This window comes from Hakea prostrata, chromosome 11 (assembly GCF_041222555.1).
Source record: "Hakea prostrata isolate BN-2017 chromosome 11, UWA_Hpros_2, whole genome shotgun sequence".
In the NCBI taxonomy this organism is placed as follows: Eukaryota; Viridiplantae; Streptophyta; class Magnoliopsida; order Proteales; family Proteaceae; genus Hakea; species Hakea prostrata.
Genome location: NC_142610.1, coordinates 7,227,369 through 7,247,758, shown reverse-complemented (window position 1 = coordinate 7,247,758; position 20,390 = coordinate 7,227,369). Strand labels below are relative to the sequence as shown.

Sequence of the window (20,390 nt, the reverse complement as noted above, 5' to 3'; positions counted from 1 at the left end):
CAAATAGAATTGAAATATTTGTGCCGCGCGGCATTTATGGTGGAGACGTGCATGCCATACCGTCAACGTCTATTCGCGCACTGAACTTTCCTACAATTCCCTTTCCTGCACCGCGCACCTAAAATGCACATCTTTCTTTACCCAAAAAAAAAAAAAAAATCCACATCTTTTTCTTCTTAAAGTTTAGGGTGCAAGTTTAGGTCATGTTTGGTAGGTATTAAATTTCGATTTATGGGTTTTGATTGATTGATCTAATCTTACACTTGGTTTAGCTGAAATGAAATCAACATCCTGAAAGAGAGATAAATTGTAATTAAATCCTAGAAGCGGTTGGACCAAAAGATAAACCCTAGGTTGGTAACAGGGTGAAGTGTAGAGGGTAGGGGTGTCAAAACCTAACCCGAACCGTTAAAATCGGACCGAACCAGTCCGCTATAGCCCTAACCGGCCCAGACCGAAGCTTAATGGGCTAAACAACCTCAACCCGCAATGGTTCGGGCTGGGCTAGGTCAGCCCGTGTGTGGCCCGCTAGCCCGAACCGTTTGGCCCGAAATAGCCCGAACTCGAACCAACCCGTTATAAATAAATAAAATAAAATAAATTTAAATGTAAAAGACATTAAAACCTCCAATTATCCATTGTTTTCCTTAATAGTTTTGCTTTGGAATATGCAAACAACAAGCTTGTCAAAGCTTTCGCCATTTGGAAGATGGGTTTAGAAAATATATAGCAAGTGTATTATCATTTGAAAATCTTTTAATACTTTATTTTGATATATATTTACAAGTATCGAAGGGGGGAGGAAATAGCGAGAGACAACCCACTAAAATTCATCAAGATGCCAGCTTTCTTTGGTATATTAGTTCTATAAGTTTTATTTCTTTGTAGAAAAAAAGTTTTTGGTTTTGAACACCCAACACAAAAGACTTGAAGATAACTTAATGCTTATATATGTTCACATACTCTTGATAAATTTCACATATCAACAAGGTACTCAAAACATACCACTAGGAAACCCAAACCCAAATTGTTAGTAAACCGAATTCTAAACCGTTAGCCCAAACCGTTGGTCAACCCGAACCCAAACCGCACCAGCCCGAAACCGTTATTTCCTTAATGGGTTGTGTTTGGGCTGAGTGTTTTTCAATCCGAAACCGTTAGGCCCGGCCCGAAATCGGCCTAACCCGAACCATTAACACCCCTAGTAGAGGGACAGATATTCAAACTCAAGATCTCCTTAAACTTACTATAATTTCTCTTTTAAACTAACTAAATATATTATAGATAATAATATAAAAATAGATAATGCCTCAACCGATAAAGGACAGGAAAATGAAACTAAGCACGTAAGAAATGATGACCCTTAACTTCTTCATAGATGAAAGCTTGAAGAGCCAAGAGAAGACAATTCGGATCAAGGGTATTTCCGTGAGCACCAATAACACGCTTGCCTAGAGGTCTACATGCCTGTTTGTCTCCCACACGCGGTTCTCAATTTGAAAACCAATAAAACTACTACATAGATCCAGGATTTCCTCCACAAGGTGGTATACCAATGGAACTCTATGAACTTTGATAAATTTGAGACTAACCAACCAGTTAATTTTTTAGTCATGTCTGTAGATTTGAAATCCCATTTCATTTCAAATCACTGTATTCATATAACCAAACATGCCCAACAGAATCCAGCCGCAGACCCATTGAATGTCACTCACTTAATACAATTTTACGTAGGTGGCTACCATCATTGTGCTAGAAGCACATCCACAAATCTTAGAATAGTTGAGAAATTCACTCTTGCATTCCTTAGTTTGACTGGTAAAGTAATAAGTTCATTTGGGAAATAGAACATTATCAATTTTCTTTCCCTCATAGTCTCACATCTCTCACCCTCACCAAGTTGGATGGAGATCGTCTATTTTTAGTGGCATGGTGCTTCTTGTCCTTTCAACTACTGAATAGCTTCGACGAATGTCGTGTGTGTGGGTTAGTTAAATTCACATTGTAGAATTCCGCACATGTGTCAAGTCACTACTTAAAATTTGATTGTGTGAATTATTTTTTTTTTCTTTTTTTGTGATAAAATGACCTAAAAACTTTAAATTATGGCTTTCTGCATATGTAGAACCCAAAGATTTGAGAGGCCCAATCACATGAATATGGGATTCCTCTTATCTTCCTAGCATTTAGCACTGGACGGTTCATTAGGTTCTGTAGGCTTTATTATCAACCGACTTGTCAATCAACTGATTCGTTTTCTTGAGTGAACATTATTCTTATTCTCAATAATCCAAAACTCTAACCAAGAAGAATCTATTCTGAGAATGAATTTGGAACTTTAAATACTTTGTGTGATTCTTTTTCTCTCTTTTTTCCTTGGTGATAATAAAATATATGCAGCAATCTTCCTATCAATCCATATTGGGTATGGGATTCACTCTACTTGTGTTTAAGTCGGCGGCAAAGTGATTTAGTATTCCTAAATAACTACCCTTTTATTTAGTTGAGTCTAAATGGACCACATTGCTTTCTCTCACTTGGTTGAGTCTAAGTAAGACTCTTATTAAGTAGTTAGAGTTGAGGACAGGTGAATATAATAAATAGAAGGAAGGAGTTCGAAATAGAAAATCATGAAAATTTGGATTCTTTCTCTTTACTCTCTGTGACTTCTCTCTGAAAAGTTGATTCTTAACCTCTATTATTGTCGTTTGCCGCTTTGAAACGCAGAAAGTGACATAAAGTGAAGGAATATGAGAAGGTAGATTAAGGAAACGCAAAGAGGGACTTCCGGATCCTATGTCTAGATACATTGTATTCAAGTTCATTGAAAGATATTATCTTGAACCCAAACTTTGCATAAAATATTTAAAACTTCCAAGTAAATTTCTAGAACAATTCTAAAATCTTTACACTTCAACTTGTAGCATGAGGGGATCCCAAAATTTAGGGAATCTTCACAAGAAAATTATGTTTCATCTTTAAAAGATATGATCTTTCTTTTAGTGACAGAATTTTTTAAAATCCTTTGATTCTTCTATCTTATTCTTAAATTTAAACGTGTGATTCCCTCGTAGATTGATCGCTTTTAACTTTTTCTTGTAACTTCTTTGGAAATCAAGTATACAACTTGTAGCATCTCTTGTCTGTGCTTTTTTAAGGTCTTCTAAAAACAAAACAAAAAAACGAACATAAACAAGAATGCAAAGGGAATCATTTTAATATCTTCATGTCCCAGCATGCAACAGTGTTATGTTGGTTTAATGTAAACGAAGGCGCAATGCTCTCTTGTTGCACGATTTGACCTTAACCTTCTTTGATCACTATATATATGGTACTCATTTCTAACTGATTTTCATTATTCAAGATTGATGATTTTGATTCCTAATTTTCTTTTAGGGAAACATAGCACATATTGTAACATTTCTCAATGGTTAGTGGAGATTTTTTTTTCTTTTCTTTCTTTCTTTCTATTCAACAACTTTTGTGATAACTTCTGTGATACTACTGCATTCCATTGCTTGGATTTTCATAGAAATGGAAGCTTGCTAAGAGTTATCTACAAAGTATAACTCTAGAAATAACTCCTTATTATGTATAAATGAATGTCATTGCAGATACTATATCAAAGAGTCCATCCTCCATTTGCTTGCTCTCCATTGTCTTTCATCGTTCAAGATGTTGAATAGGATATGAAGGCAAGACCACATCATAAATTTACTCGAGTTGATGCAACTCTAGTATCTTCTATGTCTATTTTTTAGGTCATACTCCCCAAAACCATAAGGGGGAGAACATGAAATAAGGGCCTGTTTGGTTACATGAATCCAGAGATTTCATGAATCTGAGAATTATACCTGTTTGGTTGTAAAAATCTCTAGATTCATGAAATCTAGAGATTCACCTTTTTACATTAAAAACGTGAATTTGCAGATTTATGGGTAAGGGGTGAAATCCAGAGATTTCAAAAAAGATATACGTTTGCATGTTCACAAAAATCACGTCAATCAAATAGTTTTTGAGGATGAATTCAAAGATTTCATTCCACAACCAAACACTTAATTTTATAAATTATGACTCTATAGATTTGAAATCTATAAATTTGAAATCTCTAGATATTTGAAATCTCCGGACTCATGTAACCAAACAGGCCCTAAAAGAATGGCATTACTAATGTATAGAATTATTGAAAAATCTAAACGAAAACTTCCTTATTTGAACCCCTAAATGTCTAGAGTACCTGTAGAGGTAAAGGGGAGTTTAACAAGAATTATGGTTCGTAGAACTCCTTCTCACTCTATACGAGTAGAACTAGGGCTGCAATTGGGTCGGTTTGGTCAGGCTTTTTGAAAACCTAATGTTGACCTTGACCACAAAACAATAAAATAGATTATAATCCCATAGCGGTGTTCTATATTTATCAAAATATACAACTAGTGGTAGGGTTTGGCTTCGGGCCAAATCTATCTAGTAGTCAACACTTATCCGACCCTAATTCTAGGGATACAATACTTTGGCCCTAGTCTACCAATGAGATTGAAATTGAACCTAGAATCTAGTTCGAGACCCAGGTTAAATCAGGCCTCAAGACCAAATTTTCAAAGACTAATCATGTCATATAAAGAATAAATAGAATGAGTTGACCCAATTAACTCCGACAATTTTGTTAACCTCAAGAACTTGTAGCTTGAGAATTCCATAAAGGTAGAGCTTTTTTATGAGATCTAAGAGCAAATTTGGTTTATATTTTCTCTTCATGACAAAAATTTATTGCATGCAAGATTTTTTTTTGTAGCATGCGATTTTATATAATGAGAGATGGAGGTAATACATAATAGGTGGGGCAAACACCCATGACCTCGAGGAGATCTGAACTCGATATATCCTATGCATAAGTGATCATTTTTCAATTTGAACACAATTAAGAAGTTTGATTCTCTATAAATGCAATCAATCCTTCTACATTATCGAAGAGACCATCCATCTTTTTATAAATCTACATTCCTTTCCACCAAAATGATGTAAGTTGCATTCACACATTTGAGTTCGGATTTCATTTCCTTTTAGATCATGCTACTTTCGATGTATGACCTCCAAAAATAATCTTAGAAATTTGAAATTTAATCATAAGAGGTTGGTGGATTGGCAAAAGATGATTACCTTATAAGCAAGAGGTCCTTGATGTAGAGATCTCTTAATTGAGGTTCAAATACATTTGTTCGGGTATCTTGATTACTCAAAAAATTTATTTTACTTTTTAGTATAAAATAAAAAATATTAAATTTCAAGGGGTTGGCTCAATTGGTAAAGATCAATGCTTCATAGTATGAGATCAAGAATTTGAATTTCCTTAGGATCAAGGCAAAGCTCCATATGTATAAATAGTTATCACAATTCCCCGTTGTCCCACCCCCTACCCCCCCCCCCCCCAACTTTTATATAAAATCTACCAATTCCAAAGGAAATATATATATATATGGCTCTGATACATCCGATGGTGTAAAACAAGCTTACCAAATCTACCCCCTGGTATCAGAGCCATGAAGGCGTGGTGTATGATTAGAACAACTCCGGTGTAACCCAAGCTTTCTTCGTGTAAGTCCGGTTACCCCTCACCAATGCTCCGGTTACCCTTCTCCTTGTAACCTTATCTTTTCATCAATGCATTTTTATTTTCATCTATGCATGAAAGGGATGGCTCTGCCGACCTTTCTTTTATTTTTCTTGCATCATCTGCATATGGTCGAATTATCGCCTAAATTTCTTTCTATTCCGCATTTAATTTCATTATTGCTTTAAATTCTTTATACTTCTTATGGTCGGTTATACCGCCTAAGAGTTTCTTTTAAATTCTGTTATGCATTTCCTGCTTATCATTTCTTTCATTTCTTTACCTTTTGTCCTATAATTTTCCTGGTGCATATTTTTCTTTATGCCAAATATTGTTCATATTTTGTTCCTTTCTTTTTAGTTTGGTATATTGATGGCTGGATTTTCCGCCTATCAGCTTACTGTTTTGTTTATATGCTTTTGAAATTCATACTTTTATTTTCTTTCTTTTACATTTCCTCCTAATAGTTTGGCTAGGGTATCCGAGAGGTAAAAAAGACCGTCATGGTATGATTCCTAGAGGTGAGGCAGAAGGTGTGTAAGTCCTCTTTTGTGCTAGGTCTTAGTGACGGGTGAAGACTTCTCTAAGTGGACCCCTTTCTTTTAGGTCGGAAAGAGAGAGTTTGAAAATATGAGTGTGATTTCCCGAAGCATGTCTTCAAGAATCGTGAGCCAAAGAGAGACCAATTTGGCTATTAATATCCTTAACCAAAAAGAATTGAACAATGATTTTGACCAATCCTTGGTAGAATGGAGAAGGCCCAAAGCCCCCAACAAAGAAATTCCCCAACATTTAATCTCTGATCTTAGAGAAACCATCAAAGCCATAGAACAAACAGTTCCTGTCTCTTCTGAATTAGAAGTTCTCCCCAGGAATTCATCATTAATGACGATTTTGTCCGATCGACCTTTTTCGATCGATAAAGTTTTGCTCCGGCAAGACTTTGACAACCCTGACAATGCCCTTAGGAAAGATTGGTTTAACGGTACATTTAATCTTTCTGAAAAAATCCAAATACGTGATGCTTGGTATCATGACATGGAACAATACACAATTAACATGAGATTTTTTGTCTGGTTTGCCTCCTACGCTGAGGAAAATCACATAGATTATCCATGGACCAATGGAACAATAAATCAAACTATCCACCCATTCAAAAAATGGCTTGTCAACAGAACCAAGGAAACAATAACCTCTGTCCATCCTCCAATGGACCAAATCAAGTTAAACATTGAAGGTGAAGATGTTTTAGCTGCCCCTTTTAAGAACAAAGAAGGTCTTAAAGGTGGGAGTCTTAAAACTGTTGAACAATTAAACTTTGCCAACTCTAATCTTCAAACAATAGGTGAACAATTAACTAGAGTCGAGAATCTTGTCCAGCAAATTCCAAAAGAAACCCCAAAATCCGTTTCTGAACCAAAACAATCCTTAAACACTCCTATGTTTAAACCGTTTCAAATTCCTAAAATCAACGCAAAACAGTTAAGCAAATCTGAAATGCTTAACGAAATTGAATCTCGTTTAAGCAATCTCATCATTCCTGATACTCCTGCAAGATCTGCAGAAGCATCCGCTTCCAATACCACTCACCGAATCGAAACGATTCAGGATGGATTTGATTATGGATCTGACTCAGGTGAGTCCATCACTGAGCTAGTCCGTGAAATCAACATCAACAACAACAACAACACCCACCAACTAGCCCACTACTACCATCGACCCACTTTCCCTGACCTCCTTATTGAGCAACAAGGAAGGACCCAGGCCCAATACCAATCTGGAATCATTTATGAATGGAACATTGATGGTTTAACTGATTACCAAATCAACAATAAACTCCAGGAAATGACCATGGTTGCCAATGCTTATCGGCTCCGTGAAACCAATGACCAGTCTGTAGCCATGCTTCTCGTAGCAGGTTTTACTGGACAATTGAAAGGTTGGTGGGACCACATCCTCACCCCAGCCCAGCACTTAGGAATCCTAAATGCTACCCAAACCAATGCCCATACTGGTGAACCATTACTTGAACATAATCAACCCATTCCTGATGCTGTAAATACTTTGATTTACACCATCACCATTCATTTTATTGGAGATCCGTCTCGTTTAAAAGACAGATCTTCTGAACAATTATCTAATCTGAAATGCAAGGGTCTTCACCAATTCAAATGGTACAAAGACACTTTCATCTCTAAAGTTTTAACCAGAGATGATGCAAATTCATCCTTCTGGAAAGAAAAATTCATCACAGGATTACCAACAATGTTTTCTGAGAAATTAAAACAACGTCTGAGGAAAGACCATAACAATGAAATCCCTTACAATAACCTTACTTACGGGAATATCATTAGTCTTATACATGAGGAAGCACTGGCCTTGTGTACAGACATGAGATTACGTAAGCAAATACACAAGGAATCTAAGGCTTATAGCAAAGAGTTAGGTGGATTTTGTGAACAATTTGGGTTTGCCCCAATAAAATCCACTAAAAGCCATAGATTTGGGAAACATAGAGACAATAATAATGAAAAATACAAGTCTTCTGAACCCTACTATAAATCCCATAAATACAACTCCAACAATAAATACCGTAAAAATACCCCACCAACAAAAAATAAAGAGCATTCCAAACAAAATGAACAAAGAAGAACTTTCACTGGAAAATGTTTCAAATGCAACAAAGTCGGACACTTAGCCAAATACTGCCGTATGGCACAAAAGGTCAATTTAATAATTGATGATGAAAAAATTCGGAGCTCAATACTCCATTTGTTCGCCGAACCAGATAGCTCGTCTGATTCCGAACACGAAATCAATAACATCAATACTGATCTGAGTAGCCTTTCAGATAATTCCGAAGCCATACTCTTCACCTGTCCCTGCGACGGTTCTGGAATATGTGAATGTTCCACAAATACCATCAATATGATTAGGAATGAAACTATTCCAAGTTTCTTTCTTGATTTCGTTGATCAAATTCAGGATCCAGATTTAAAGAAACAATATCTTGAACAAGTTAAAGCTTCTTTGATTCCTCAACCTATTCCCACAGAACATTCCAATTACAACCTTAACAACATTTACAATCGGTTTAAACCGACTCCTTCAATATCTTCTCCCCCAAATAATGACTATAGAATTCAAACTCTTGAGACTCTGACCAAAGGTCTCAAACAAGAAGTCACCCAAATTAAGCTGGAGTTAAACCTTCTCCAGGGACAACTCTCTAACATTTCCACACAAGCAACTACGGCTCAAACCCCCGAACAATATGTTCCCATCCATACTTGAACAATCACCGACCATTTTGTCCCTAGGCAAGACTTCAACCAATTAATCAATAGCATCCATTTCCAGCAATGGCATGTTCGAGTTCATCTCGTCATCCGTGATTCCTTCACCCTATCCACCATTGCCCTCGCCGATCATGTGCAGCTTCTATTCTTCTGCATCAAGGAGGGACTTGTCCCTACTCAATTTTATGAAAAGACTACCCATAGACTTTCGGTGCTAATGGCTGAGTCTCGGTGTCAATTACAAATTATCACACGTTTGCATTCACAACAACCAAATACGTCTTAGGCGGTGTTCATCCTTGTTAAAGATATCATTACCAATGTCATCTTAGGGCAACCATTTCTTGAAATGATTAAACCATTTATCAGAATCGATCATTGGAATAACCACCAACATTCAAGGAAAAGAGATATTTTTTGAATTCTTGGAAAAATCCCATTTCTCAAATCAATCAATTAAAAACCATTGCTTTTTCGCAATTAACCAAATTCAAAATCATTTTCCACCTTTACAAATTTCAAAATTTGCATCATTTGTTTACAACAAAGACAACGCATCATCGCATCATCATTGCATTCCCGACCTATTTATACCTCCATTTTCCAGAATCACACACTCCCAACATGGCTACCCCTCGAACCACCTCTTCCAACACTGCCATCAAACAAAAGACCTCTTATGGCAACAGATCTACCCAAGACTCCTCTTCTGCAGCCAAGAACAACACCCAGGCCATCGTTGCCTCAAACAAACCATACTCTCACATTGTTGCTGGTGCCGGCTCCAAGCCCACAGTACTACCTCTCTTGTGCCTAAACAACTCAAACAACAATGACTACCCGATCCCGAACCAACACCTCAACCACCTCCGGAAAAGTCAATACATTACCCGACCCTTCATACCAACGCTCTTAGCAATTGAACCCTCTTGGGCAAGAACAACATGCCCTAACCATTGCCCGTAGACTCTTCGCAAGGCTGGGACTATTACTCCACCAACCCAAATCCCAAGAATACTATGAATACATCCTAGTTGACCCGAGTCCGTCATCCGAAACAAACAATGGATAGAAATGACCCCTCATTGGTGACCCACACCACTATTATTATTCTCAAGGTTCTCACACCAAGAATGGGTGCCCACCACTTCTGTCGGACTTTCTCCAACTCTGCATACCAACCCAACCAATATCATTATTTTGATTATATTGATGCATGGCACCATGCTTTTCTTTCAAAATAAAGCAAACCCCATTCTTGGTTCTTCCTCCACATAAATTCCCTTCACACAACATTTCCTTCGGTTCAACCTGGTGGGCAACTATGGGACCACTTGAAGCAATCCTACCAAATTCGTGGCGTGCCTTCACCTCTTTTGCCGATACAACGACCTCCCAACAACACCGGACCTACTCGGTTTCTTTGTCCACCGCAGTCGGCATGGATAATGTCTTGGAATATCTCATTGCTTGAACAATCTAGTGCAGCCACCAAACGCACCCGACAACGAATGGACAATTCCGTGTCTAGCACGGTCTTACCATATTAAATGGTGGGACAGTTCACACATCCAAATGTAGCATTCCGGCTCTCATTAGTCCCCGACGGCCTTGAACCAATACCAACAGCCTCTCAAACCTCATCTACTAGCGCGAGCCAAACTCTTGGCTAAACAGCTTTGCTCAAGCCCATTCCTCTTGATGAAGAAGACGAGGAAGAAGAATATGACCAATCCATCGGTGATTCTCTCGATGCATCACCCCACATTGGACATATGCTCAGGATCCCGGATGAAGATGAAGATGATGAAGATGATCTTCTCCAGAGTCCGTTGCTTCATCCCCTTCGTTCGTGTGACAGCACCAGGCGCCTCCTAAGAATACCACCAATGTCACCCAAGGCAAAAGGCCTTCTCTCAACAATCCTTCCGTTCCGGATGCTAGATGAAACCGTTAACCATAACCATCACGATGTCCGTCCTGCGTTATCCACCCTTTTACCCAGGGTAAAATATGGGTTACCGTTACTATTCCGCCCATGTCCGCGTGTCCTCTAGGGCACCTTCATCTTCTCGTTTAGATGGTCCGCCAATATCCCTTGGTCTTGGATAAAATCAACCCAACCCGCTCCATTTTAAACATTGACCCCATAGGGAAACGTGTCATGACACTGGAATGCCCCGAATGGTTCATCATCTATAATTTTTACATCCAACGTGCAAGATGAAGATTTGCCTCCAATGGTGTAAAACAGTTCATCATCTATAATTTCTACATCCAACGGTGCAAGATGAAGATTTGCATCCGTGGTGTAAACAGCTTACCAAATCATCACTCCTCGTGGATCTTATCCTGGTGTAGAACAAGCTTATCAAATCAATCAACATCGGGTCGATCAAGCCCCCAATCGGTCGGTTGTCTAGCCTCATCCTCTGGTTGAGGATCTTATCCCACCAACCTTATCTTCACTTTATCCTTGTTGCTAGCAATCCAGCTTAATCATGGCCATCAATCAGGATTTCATGGCATCCGACGGATGACCATCTTCTACAAAGACCCTCCTTCTTCTATAAATTAGAGGGTGCTCTCAAAGGAGAGGAGGTTCTTTCTTTCAAGATTAGAGAGTTCAAGTGCTCCTCTAGGAATAGGTTTCTTCCCCCTTTCTTATATCTTGTTTTGTCATCGTAACAATGACCATCACCACAAAAGATCCTAATCTACCCCCTAATCTACCCCCGGTCGACGCCGACCGAATGGACAATTCCGTGTCTAGCACGGTCTTACCATATTAAATGGTGGGACAGTTCCGACACATCCAAATGTAGCATTCCGGCTCTCATTAAGTCCCTGACGGGCCTTGAACCAATACCAACAGCCTCTCAAACCAAATCTACCCCCGTATCGAGCTTTCAATTGATAAAATCAACCACCAAAACCCTGCTCACCCAAATTGGGTTAAACAAATTGAACCAGACCAATAGGGAAAACAGTGTCGATGACACATGGAATGCCCTGGAATGGTTCATCAATCATATCCAAGCCAATTATAAATTATCAAATGTCCATATTTGCACCAATCAAATATGTCTTCGACAAGTCTTTATCCTTGTCAAAGATATCATCACCAATGTCATCCTTGGACAACCATTCCTAGAAATGATTAAACCCTTCACCGTGTCTAACAAGGGATTTCAACCAAAATCCAAGGTAAACAATTTTCTTTGCTTTCTTACGAGAATCTCAAGCTCGTGAAATAAGCCAAATCAATCATATCCAAGCCAAACCCCATTCTTCAGGTGTGAGAACCTTGAGAATAATAATAGTGGTGTGGGTCACCAATGAGGGGTCATTTCTATCCATTGTTTGTTTCCGGATGCCTCTGTCAACTAGGATGTATTCTGTTTCTTGGGATTTCCGTGTGGGTAATTCCCACCTTCCAAGGTCTACGCTGGTTGGCTCGTTTCTTCCCAAGGGTTCTTCAAGGCTTTTGGGTCTTGTTTGCTTTTTGTTGGTTATTGTCATTTTTTTGAGTTTTTCCCGGGTGTCCTTCCCTGTTTTTGTTTGACCTGCTGTTCTCGTCGTCTTCAAGCTTTTTTGTGGTCTTTTCTTTACAACCATTACAGATGATCAGATCCTAAGGCTTAAGAAATCCACACCTCTTCTTGACTTCCCTTGGGTTTTTTCTTACCTTTCTCTGCCTCTCCTCTACCATTCATCAATAACTCGCCACTCTCTTCTTTTGACCTGCCTCTCGACTGGTGAATCCCACTATAGATTCCTTTCAACCTATTCTGTCTAACTTTGGGCTTGTCTTTTTGCTTTTTGTCTTGTTCTACACCATTGGATCGTCTTCATCTTCCTTGTTTCCGTTTGTGCTTGTTTTACCCATCGATGCACTTCATCTCCTTATGTGATTATAGATAGTTAATTGTTCACCTATTGTTTGAGTTGTTCGTTTAATTGTTCAACAGTTTTAAGACTCCACTTTAAGACTTTTTTTCTTAAGGGCTAACATCTTCACCTTCTGTTTACTTTTTTCCTTGGGATGCTTTTTTTCTTGGTTTTGCCCTTTTTGAATGGTGATAGTTTGATTTATTGTTCCATTGTCCGGATAATCTATGTTTTTCCTCAGAGGCAAACCATCTCTTTTTTTTCCATGTCTCCGCCCTTTGGTTTTTCGTAAAGTTAATTCCTTAAACCATCTTTCTAAGCATTTTTTCTTCTTTATCCGTCCCACCTTTTGTTTGACTTCATTCGCCTTCTTGGTTTCTCGATCTTATTTCTTTGCGGCCTTCTCTCTCCTTATTTTTTTTTTCTGCCTTATGTTTTGATGATACTTTTTACCCATTGGCATCTTCATCTTCTTTGTATTTGTGTCCTTCCCTTCCTGTTCCCCTTTCCCTTTTCCTTCTTTGTTTAACCATTTCCTCTTGTTTATCCTTGCCATATTCACCTTCTTAAACGATTGACCTTTTCCCCCCTTTCTTCTCCCTTTTTCCCTTGTCCTTTCCCCCTCCCTCTCTTTTTCTTTCATCTTCATCGTTTTGTTTCCTTTGCGTTTCTTCCCTCCCTTCGATGAGCCCTCAGTCTCTTCATCATCTTCATCTCCGCTCCCTTTGTCCTGCCGGTCCCTGTTGTCTTTCTTCTTCCTCCTCTTCTCCCCTTGCTTCTTTTCTTGGTCTTTTGTTCCCTCTTATCCTCTCTTTGATGTTCCCTCCACCTTTATTGGTGCCTCTGCCTTTCCTCTTCCTTTGTGGCTCCTGTTTTCGTGAGTTTCCCGCATTATCCATCCACTTCTACAAACCCGGTCCTCTCCCCCCCTTTCTTCCTGTTGCCCCCCGTTGACCTTTTCTTTTCCGAAGAACCAGTATTTTGAAGAATGCGTGCCGCATCATATATCTTTTTTTTCGTGATCCCGTGGTCCCCCCTGTGGAACCTGAGAATAATGTGGTGTGGTCCGAGGGGTCTACCTTTGTTTGCCTTTCCTGTTTCTGTTCTGTTTTTGGTTTCCCCTTCTCTTGCTCTGGTTCTTTTTCTTGGTTTGTGTCTTGTTTGATTGTTTCGTTCCTTCCCCCCCATTTTTTTTGCCGGCTTCCTCTGTCCTTTTTTTGTCTTGTGGGCTGGTTTCGCGATGTTTCTTGTTTTTTGTCTGTGTTTTGTTGTGTGGTTTTTGATTTGTTTTTTTTTGTTTTTTTTTTCAAAATTCTTTTTTGTGTGTTTTCTTTGTTTATCTTAGGGTGCCTGATGCTTTTCTTTACGTGCCTTTTCTTTTTTTCACTCCCTTCCCTCTTCTTTTCATTTTAGGGACAAGTCCCTCCTTGATGCGTTAGAAGCTGCACCAGTATCGACGAGGGCAATGGTGGATAGGGTGAAGGAATCACAGATGACGAGATGAACTCGAACATGCCATTGCTGGAAATGGATGCTATTGATTAATTGGTTGAAGTCTTGCCTAGGGACAAAATGGTCGGGGTGATTGTTCAGGTATGGATGGGAACATATTGTTCAGGGGTTTGAGCCGTAGTTGCTTGTGTGGAAATGTTAGAGAGTTGTCCCTGGAGAAGGTTTAACTCCAGCTTAATTTGGGTGACTTCTTGTTTGAGACCTTTGGTCAGAGTCTCAAGAGTTTGAATTCTATAGTCATTATTTGGGGGAGAAGATATTGAAGGAGTCGGTTTAAACCGATTGTAAATGTTGTTAAGGTTGTAATTGGAATGTTCTGTGGGAATAGGTTGAGGAATCAAAGAAGCTTTAACTTGTTCAAGATATTGTTTCTTTAAATCTGATCCTGAATTTGATCAACGAAATCAAGAAAGAAACTTGGAATAGTTTCATTCCTAATCATATTGATGGTATTTGTGGAACATTCACATATTCCAGAACCGTCGCAGGGACAGGTGAAGAGTATGGCTTCAGAATTATCTGAAAGGCTACTCGGATCAGTATTGATGTTATTGATTTCGTGTTCGGAATCGACGAGCTATCTGGTTCGCGAACAAATGGAGTATTGAGCTCCAATTTTTTCATCATCAATTATTAAATTGACCTTTTGTGCCATACGGCAATGTTTGGCTAAGTGTCCGACTTTGTTGCATTTGAAACATTTTCCGGTGAAAGTTCTTCTTTGTTCATTTTGTTTGGAATGCTCTTTATTTTTGTTGGTGGGGTATTTTTACGGTATTTATTGTTGGAGTTGTATTTATGGGATTTATAGTAGGGTTCAGAAGACTTGTATTTTTCATTATTATTGTCTCTATGTTTCCCAAATCTATGGCTTTTAGTGGATTTTATTGGGGCAAACCCAAATTGTTCACAAAATCCACCTAACTCTTTGCTATAAGCCTTAGATTCCTTGTGTATTTGCTTACGTAATCTCATGTCTGTACACAAGGCCAGTGCTTCCTCATGTATAAGACTAATGATATTCCCGTAAGTAAGGTTATTGTAAGGGATTTCATTGTTATGGTCTTTCCTCGGCGTTGTTTTAATTTCTCGAGAAAACATTGTTGGTAATCCTGTGATGAATTTTTCTTTCCAGAAGGATGAATTTGCATCATCTCTGGTTAAAACTTTAGAGATGAAAGTGTCTTTGTACCATTTGAATTGGTGAAGACCCTTGCATTTCAGATTAGATAATTGTTCAGAAGATCTGTCTTTTAAACGAGACGGATCTCCAATAAAATGAATGGTGATGGTGTAAATCAAAGTATTTACAGCATCAGGAATGGGTTGATTATGTTCAAGTAATGGTTCACCAATATGGGCATTGGTTTGGGTAGCATTTAGGATTCCTAAGTCTGGGTGGGGTGAGGATGTGGTCCCACCAACCTTTCAATTGTCCAAGAAACTGCTACGAGAAGCATGGCTCGATGGTCATTGGTTTCACGGAGCCGATAAGCATTGGCAACCATGGTCATTTCCTGGAGTTTATTGTTGATTTGGTAATCAGTTAAACCATCAATGTTCCATTCATAAATGATTCAGTTGGTATTGGGCTCTGGGTCCTTCCTTGTTGCTCAATAAGGAGGTCAGGGAAAGTGGGTCGATGGTAGTAGTGGGCTAGTTGGTGGGTGTTGTTGCTGTTGTTGATGTTGATTTCACGGACTAGCTCAGTGATGGACTCACCTGAGTCAGATCCATAATCAAATCCATCCCAATCGTTTCGATTCGGTGAGTGGTATTGAAGCGGATGCTTCGCGATCTTGCGGAGTATCGGGAATGATGAGATTGCTTAAACGAGATTCAATTTCGTTAAGCATTTCAGATTTGCTTAACTGTTTTGCGTTGATTTTAGGAATTTGAAACGGTTTAAACATAGGAGTGTTTACGGATTGTTTTGGTTCAAAAACGGATTTTGGGGTTTCTTTTGGAATTTGCTGGACAAGATTCTCGACTCTAGTTAATTGTTCACCTATTGTTTGAAGATTAGAGTTGGCAAAGTTTAATTGTTCAACAGTTTTAAGACTCCCACCTTTAAGACCTTCTTTGTTCTTAAAAGGGGCAGCTAAAACATCTTCACCTTCAATGTTTAACTTGATTTGGTCCATTGGAGGATGGACAGAGGTTATTGTTTCCTTGGTTCTGTTGACAAGCCATTTTTTGAATGGGTGGATAGTTTGATTTATTGTTCCATTGGTCCATGGATAATCTATGTGATTTTCCTCAGCGTAGGAGGCAAACCAGACAAAAAATCTCATGTTAATTGTGTATTGTTCCATGTCATGATACCAAGCATCACGTATTTGGATTTTTTCAGAAAGATTAAATGTACCGTTAAACCAATCTTTCCTAAGGGCATTGTCAGGGTTGTCAAAGTCTTGCCGGAGCAAAACTTTATCGATCGAAAAAGGTCGATCGGACAAAATCGTCATTAATGATGAATTCCTGGGGAGAACTTCTAATTCAGAAGAGACAGGAACTGTTTGTTCTATGGCTTTGATGGTTTCTCTAAGATCAGAGATTAAATGTTGGGGAATTTCTTTGTTGGGGGCTTTGGGCCTTCTCCATTCTACCAAGGATTGGTCAAAATCATTGTTCAATTCTTTTTGGTTAAGGATATTAATAGCCAAATTGGTCTCCTGCTGGCTCACAGTTGCTGAAGACATGCTTCGGGAAATCACACTCATATTTTCAAACTCTCTCTTTCCGACCTAAAAGAAAGGGGTCCACTTAGAGAAGTCTTCACCCGTCACTAAGACCTAGCACAAAAGAGGACTTACACACCTTCTGCCTCACCTCTAGGAATCATACCATGACGGTCTTTTTTACCTCTCGGATACCCTAGCCAAACTATTAGGAGGAAATGTAAAAGAAAGAAAATAAAAGTATGAATTTCAAAAGCATATAAACAAAACGGTAAGCTGATAGGCGGAAAATCCAGCCATCAATATACCAAACTAAAAAGAAAGGAACAAAATATGAACAATATTTGGCATAAAGAAAAATATGCACCAGGAAAATTATAGGACAAAAGGTAAAGAAATGAAAGAAATGATAAGCAGGAAATGCATAACAGAATTTAAAAGAAACTCTTAGGCGGTATAACCGACCATAAGAAGTATAAAGAATTTAAAGCAATAATGAAATTAAATGCGGAATAGAAAGAAATTTAGGCGATAATTCGACCATATGCAGATGATGCAAGAAAAATAAAAGAAAGGTCGGCAGAGCCATCCCTTTCATGCATAGATGAAAATAAAAATGCATTGATGAAAAGATAAGGTTACAAGGAGAAGGGTAACCGGAGCATTGGTGAGGGGTAACCGGACTTACACGAAGAAAGCTTGGGTTACACCGGAGTTGTTCTAATCATACACCACGCCTTCATGGCTCTATATATATATATTTAAAATTAAATAAACGTAAGTTTCTCTTTACGTACTTTCATATGTCATGTTCCTATAGCTATATAGAACAATTTATGTCGGGGTTGAATGAAGACTATTTTAACTTTCACCAAAAACATTGAAGAGCATTAATAAACAACCTAGTGTGAATCACAGCCTTACATCTTCTTAAGCAATCATCTCCTACCAATTCGACTAACCCCTTGGGATTTACACAAAGAGGTTCACAAGATGCCCATTAGGCGTTTGAGTTACCTTTCAGATCAGTCCATTATTATAGGCCGTTAAAACTGAACCGTTCCTTCTGCTGCTTAGAAAAGCCTCCAAGCTTCATTTTCGTATGGCCAGTTTGTTTATGAAAGACACTTTATACATAATCTACAAATGGAGTTTTTTTTTAGGGGGAGTGGTGGGGGGCAAAGAGATCCAAACATTTTGTGTACAGGAGAATCATTCTTCTTTTGTTTCTTCTGTTTTTTTGGAGCTGAGGTTCTTTTGGACAAGCTTAATGTACCTCGAATCCTCAGAAGGTAGCTTTACATGTAACGAGGGGACAATTATTTATACATAGGAGGCTTCACCCCTTCTCCAATGAGATTTGAACTCTTAACCTCTTGGTATGAGTTATTACTTGTGTCAAATACTACCAAAGAAGGAAAGTTATTTGTCGCAACTGAGCCGCCAACCCCTTCAGTGGAGAATCATTCTTAACTCGCCATGGAACAATAGATAGCCCATAATGTTTTAAAAGGAATATCATGGAACATGGGAGACATCTTCAAGGTTTAAAAAATTCCCACCCTACAAATACCCCCATTCACCAACACCCTTTTCAACAAGCCTTGAATCTCCAAATTCCCCGAGTGAGTTCCCATTAATTCACTGTTCTACTCCAAACTCCTGTAAAGTTCTATAATTCAGGCTTTGTTTTCGTCTTCTTCCTCCATCTTTTTATAATTTCTTGAAGATGGTGATTGAAGATCAGAAGAGATACTGTCTGTTACTGGCAGCAGGTGACTCTGAATATGTGAAGAAAGTGTATGGTGGGTACTTTAATGTATTTCTTAAAGCATTTGCAGAAGAAGGTGAACAATGGGACTTGTTTAGGGTTGTTGATGGAGAGTTCCCTGACATGGATGAGCTTCACAAGTACCACGGTTTTGTCATCAGTGGTAGCCCACATGATGCTTATGGAAATGAATCTTGGATCTTAAAGCTTTGCTTTCTTTTGCAAACACTTGATGCCATGGAAAAGAAGGTGCTTGGCATATGCTTTGGGCATCAGGTACCTGAAAGTGTTTTGGGTATTGATCTTTCTTTACATTTCATTTGCTCAACACTTCTCTTTGTTGTTTCTCTCATAGGTCTTGTGCAGAGCATTGGGTGGTAAGGTTGGGAAAGCTCACTGTGGATGGGATCTTGGGCTGAGAAAAATCAGAATTGTGGAAGACTTGCCGTTGTGTAGCCTCTTTGGTGTCCTTGAGGAAATCCCACCTTCCCTTTCCATATTTGAGTGTCATCAAGATGAGGTCCTCTCTCTCTCTCTCTCTCTCTCTCTCTATATATATATATATATATATACACCAACTGCAAATAATGAATGTGAACTCCAGGTGTGGGAAGTACCTTTGGGAGCTGAGGTGATTGCCTTCTCAGAGCAAACAGGAGTAGAAATGTTTGTAATTGGGGATCATATATTAGGCATTCAAGGACACCCTGAATACACCAAAGACATCTTATATAATATCATAGATCGCCTTGTTATTAACAACTTTGTGGATGTAAGTGATCTTTTCTCTAACAACCTTCATCTCTTAATCTCAAAATAAATTAGTCAAATTATATTTGATGATTGTTGAATGAATGCAGAAAGGATTTGCCGAGGAAACGAAATCAAGGTTGGAGATTAATGGAGAACCAGATGGGAAGTCTTGGGAGAAGATTTGCAAGAACTTTCTTAAGAGGAAAGGGGTGATATATACTCCTACTTATCAGCCAACTACAAATGTGCATAAATAATAGATAATTAATGTAACTTTTCTCTTTTATTTCTTCTTCTTCTTCATTTTTTTTAAGGGTTGGGGTGGAGGGGTGGGAACAAAAACTTAAATGATGACAAGGTTAAGTAAACATACATTCCCAAATTACAAGCTTCAAGAATTTAGCGGGTGATGAAACTTGGTTATTTATTTATTTATATACGAAAAGAAAAGGATTAATATTACTTAGGGTAGCAAATACAAAGGGTAGTAGTATCTAGTACATTTAATGTGTTTTTATATTGTACGGAGGATTAATTTGATGCTAAATAGGTGAACCATTGCTGGAATGTGGTGTGACTAAACCTGTTAAGATTAATATCCTTAATACAAAGAGTTAGGTGTACCAAAATCGGGACATGAGCTATTGGCCAAGTTTTGTGTTTCAGTGGCGAAAGTAGATCAAGCACTTCTTCTTCATTGCACCTAATCTTAGATAGTCAAATATTGGAGAGTTGTGCTTGGTCTATTCTGTCCTGTAACCCAAACAAGAGTGCCTCAGTGATGTTTCATTTCCCTAATCCTCCCGTACTAACATACTTTAGTTATCCTTCCCAAAATAATCTTACACTCCATCCGGCGTTTTTCAACTCTAAGT

General features: G+C 38.5%; 1 protein-coding gene across 1 annotated transcript; it reads left to right on the top strand.

The window, feature by feature from the left end:
- The first annotated feature begins 18,617 nt into the window (after positions 1–18,617).
- Positions 18,618–19,772, top strand: LOC148999838 (gamma-glutamyl peptidase 3-like). Its single transcript, XM_089139097.1, has 4 exons — positions 18,618–19,038; positions 19,118–19,282; positions 19,367–19,534; positions 19,623–19,772. The coding sequence occupies exons 1-4, from the start codon at positions 18,721–18,723 to the stop codon at positions 19,770–19,772; spliced, it is 801 nt and encodes a 266-aa protein (XP_088995223.1). The 5' UTR covers positions 18,618–18,720.
- Positions 19,773–20,390: the final 618 nt, after the last annotated feature.